General features: G+C 43.3%; 1 protein-coding gene across 1 annotated transcript; it reads right to left on the reverse strand.

Annotated features, from left to right (window-relative positions):
- Nucleotides 1-1769: 1769 nt before the first annotated feature.
- GPR65 (G protein-coupled receptor 65) lies at nt 1770-2922 on the reverse strand. Its single transcript, XM_009884619.1, has one exon. It carries the CDS (start codon nt 2805-2807, stop codon nt 1770-1772), a length of 1038 nt encoding a protein of 345 aa, XP_009882921.1. The 5' UTR covers nt 2808-2922.
- Nucleotides 2923-3710: the final 788 nt, after the last annotated feature.

Raw genomic sequence — 3710 nt, forward strand, 5'->3', positions numbered from 1 at the left:
AAAAAAAAAAAAGACCTTCAAGACCTTCTGTGGTATTTTAGCTGACTTCAGAGGGTTGAGTGCCTGCTGCTACCAGGGAACCATACAGCCGTCACAGGGGACTACGCTGGAACAGGTCCCTGAATTAACAGCTGTGCTTTTGATTTGTACTAACTTCAACCCTTTCAAACTGTGGGTTCTTTTGCTGCCATACTTACTTTTTGTTGGTACATTTGTGTTCTTTGCTGTTTTGTCAGTATTGCTTGTTGGTTTGTTGTCTGATTTTTTTAAAACTGGCAGGCTGAGAGCCCTGGAACCTCCAGCTGAGGCCTCCAGGCGCAGTTAAGTAAATGGGTATAAACCTTCTTGCTCCATTGACTCTGCAAATGTAACCACACTCCAGATTTCAGTCATAATAAGCAAGGCTAAAGGCTGGTCCTTTATGTTGTGGAGATGTGACACCTCACCTTTCAATCCTTCCCTTTCCTCCCTGCTTATATCAGGAAAAATTTCATCTGAGTTAAACCACTGGTGGGTATAATTTTGTTCCTTATAGGCACCTGAAATCATGAATCTTCAACTGTCTGAAACCCAATGTTGATATTGCAATGAAACTGCATGACATATGGTTATACATTAGAACATACATTTTCCAAAGTAAAAAAACAGCTGAAAATCTTAAGAGCAGGTAAGTACCTGTCTACACATGGTAAATAATGTTAAAAAGTGATTGATGTCAGGGATATGCTGAAGGAGAACTTGAGTCGTTACTGAAACACGGGAACCATCATAGCAGCATAAATTACACTATGAAATTAGAAAGAAGATGTACTGCCCTCCCTCTGTCTGCTCCTTTGTCAATCATTTGAATGATCTCCATGTGTGCACATGCTTTCACAGAATTTTTCAGAGTTGGAAGGGACCTCTAGAGATCATCTGGTCCAACTCCCCTGCTAAAGCAGGATTGCCTAGAGCACATTACTCAGGACTGCATCCAGGCGGGTTTTGAAAATCTCCAGAGAAGGAGACTCCACAACCTCCCTGGGCAGCCTGTGCCAGTGCTCTGTCACCCTAACTGTAAAGAAGTTTTTTCGTGTGTTGGAACGGAACTTCCTATGTTCCAACTTGCACCCATTGCCCCTCGTCCTGTCACTGGGAACCACCAAGAAGAGTCTGGCTCCATCCTCCTTCAACCCACCCTTTAGATATTTGTAAGTAGTAATAAGGTCTCCCCTCAGCCTTCTTTTCTCCAGGCTAAAGAGTCCCAGCTCTCCCAGCCTTTCCTCGTACGGGAGATGCTCCAATCCCTCAATCATCTTGGTTGCCTTTATTCACTTCTATCACAGTACTGATTTAAAAAAAAATAATCCCTTTGGGGGCTTCTTCCCAGCTAAGCTTTAGGTTTCTACTAAAGCTGGAAAAAAATGACGTGGTTAAGAGGACTTCAGCCTTCCTCCAGCTGTGTACGTGTATGCGCAGCACACGGGCTCTCTAGCAAGCTGCAACAGGAGGCAGTTCTGGGAGGGATCCTCAGTAGTTTTGTCAGTGTATCACGGTCATCTTTCTTCACTGTGCGTCTGTTTGTTGACATTGATTTATGCACGATGCCTGATTTAAAGTTACATATTGATGCTCCATTGAGTTCATTGACTCTGTAACAAGTTCTTATTAGCTCCAGATACTTAGATTAGTATCTGTGACTTTTGTGGTATTTCCTAGGTACAGACTGGAGAAGATTTTTTTCTTTCTTTCCCCTTTAGGTTATCCAGTTTTGATTTGAATGAGCTCACTCAGGCGTTTCTGACAGTCTCCATTTCACAGGAAGCTCTGTAGGTGATGAGCGCACTGCTCTTTGTAGCAGAGCTGCACAGAGCATGGTGTTGCGCTTGGTCTCCCTCACATTTTCGTAGGCACAAGCAACACCTGAGCAAATTTAGTATGTCTGTTCGTGCAGTTTCACTCACAAAGCAGTAAAGAATGGGATCAGCAATGCAATTCAAACTTGTTAAGGCCTGTGTGATTCTGTAAACCTTATACATCAACTGCAAAAGCTGTGGGTCAGTGATGTAAGGTTCTTTGATGCTGCGAATTAGCAGCATAATGTGATAAGGAGTGAAGCAAACAATGAAAGTAACTGTGATATTCAGAATAAGTTTCCTCACTTTTTTCTTTTCTTCATCTACAGTGGCTTGATTACATCTCACTACTTGGTAGATTTTATGGTAGCAAAACACGATGATTATCAAAGGCACCAGGTACCCTGAGCATATCCGGAATAAATTTATCCCTGCCTGCCACTGTTCCAAGGGGTATTTATCATAGCATAAAGTATGATTAGTGAAATTGCAAGGATCATTGAATACTTCTTTGTTGACCAATATGGCTGAATTCAAGATGCTTTCCAGAAACCAAACAATTATGCTGACAATCAACGAAAACCTTCTTGTGCGTAAGTGCCGGAGCTTCAAGGGGTGAACTAACGCCAGGTACCTGTCGACAGAGATGCAAGCAAGGAACGCGGTGCTGGTGTAGAAATTCATATACATAAGGAAGGCAGAAATCTGACAGAGCAAGGCAGAGAGCCTCCAGTTATCTCCATTCCAGGCATAATCAATCCACAGAGGCAGAATCAGAGAGTACAAAAGGTCAGCCAGGGATAGGCTGAAGAGGTAGACTGCTAGCTCATTCTTTTTCCTCACCTGAATGCAAGATGCATAGAGGGATATGCAGTTGATGGGAACACTGATTATCATCACAATGCTGTACACAAATGGAAACAAATACTTATCCAGGGTGTGATCATCATGGCACTTAGAAGTGTTGTTCATTGTCCACCCTGAGTAGTATCTTTGGGCTAATTCCAGCCTGGATGCAATAAAAAACCCTCTGTAGTCTGATGGGTGGTCATCTCTTAGATCTTCGAGACCTGGTCGGTAAGATTCCAGCCTTCTGTTACCAAAAAGGAAAAATGTCAGCTATAACAACATGTTTGTTTGTTTGTTTGTTTTATGCGCTTCCTGATAGGTTTCCTTTTTTAGAAGAAACTGTATAGGAGATCAAAGCTTTTAAACACTCCTGAAGTTAGAAGTGCATAGGAAGAGGAACCCAAATGACTAAGGCGGTTAAGGTCAGTCAGATGCAAGCTTCTACAGCAGAAGCAGGATAAGCAGTTAAGACATTTCCAGAGGTGTAGGGTCCTGCAATCCCAGGTGTGTCTTGCAGGAGAGTCGAAGGAGATCAGAAAGTGCACCACAAGTAACAGAAGTTCACTTTCTATTATTCTGGCGAGCAGAATAGGGTTTTGGCCATATGAATATGACAGATTTCTTATCCACAAGAACTTCCTCCCCTCTCAGGCAATGGAGAGGCAAGGATAGAAAGACAGGGATTTAGGTACCGCTAGATGTTGGGATCTGCTCAGAAGAGGAGAATGTATGGCTGGTACGTCTCCCTATTGCGAATCACTCTCTTGTCGCATCCTCACACTCCCCTGCTTCCCCTCCCCTCCTTTGTATGCAATCCCCCATGAACTTGCCATCAAGTGTGCTATTCCAGCAAAGCTTACTGCATGTCCCAGGAACCCTCATGTGAAACCTGACAGGCTCTTGGGCTCCTGAACGCACAGGAGAATCTGCCAGGGTGTCACTTAGACTCATGTGAGGTGGAGACTCTCTGAGTACAACTTTTCATTTACATTTCTTCCCTCTAAGAATTGCAGTTGTCATGAATAA

Source organism: Charadrius vociferus, unplaced genomic scaffold (genome assembly GCF_000708025.1).
Source record: "Charadrius vociferus isolate BGI_N301 unplaced genomic scaffold, ASM70802v2 scaffold300, whole genome shotgun sequence".
Lineage (NCBI taxonomy): Eukaryota > Metazoa > Chordata > Aves > Charadriiformes > Charadriidae > Charadrius > Charadrius vociferus.

Excerpts from the sequence above, each read along its gene's own strand:
- GPR65 (XM_009884619.1), bottom strand. The coding sequence starts at position 2,807 with ATGAACAACACTTCTAAGTGCCATGATGATCACACCCTGGATAAGTAT.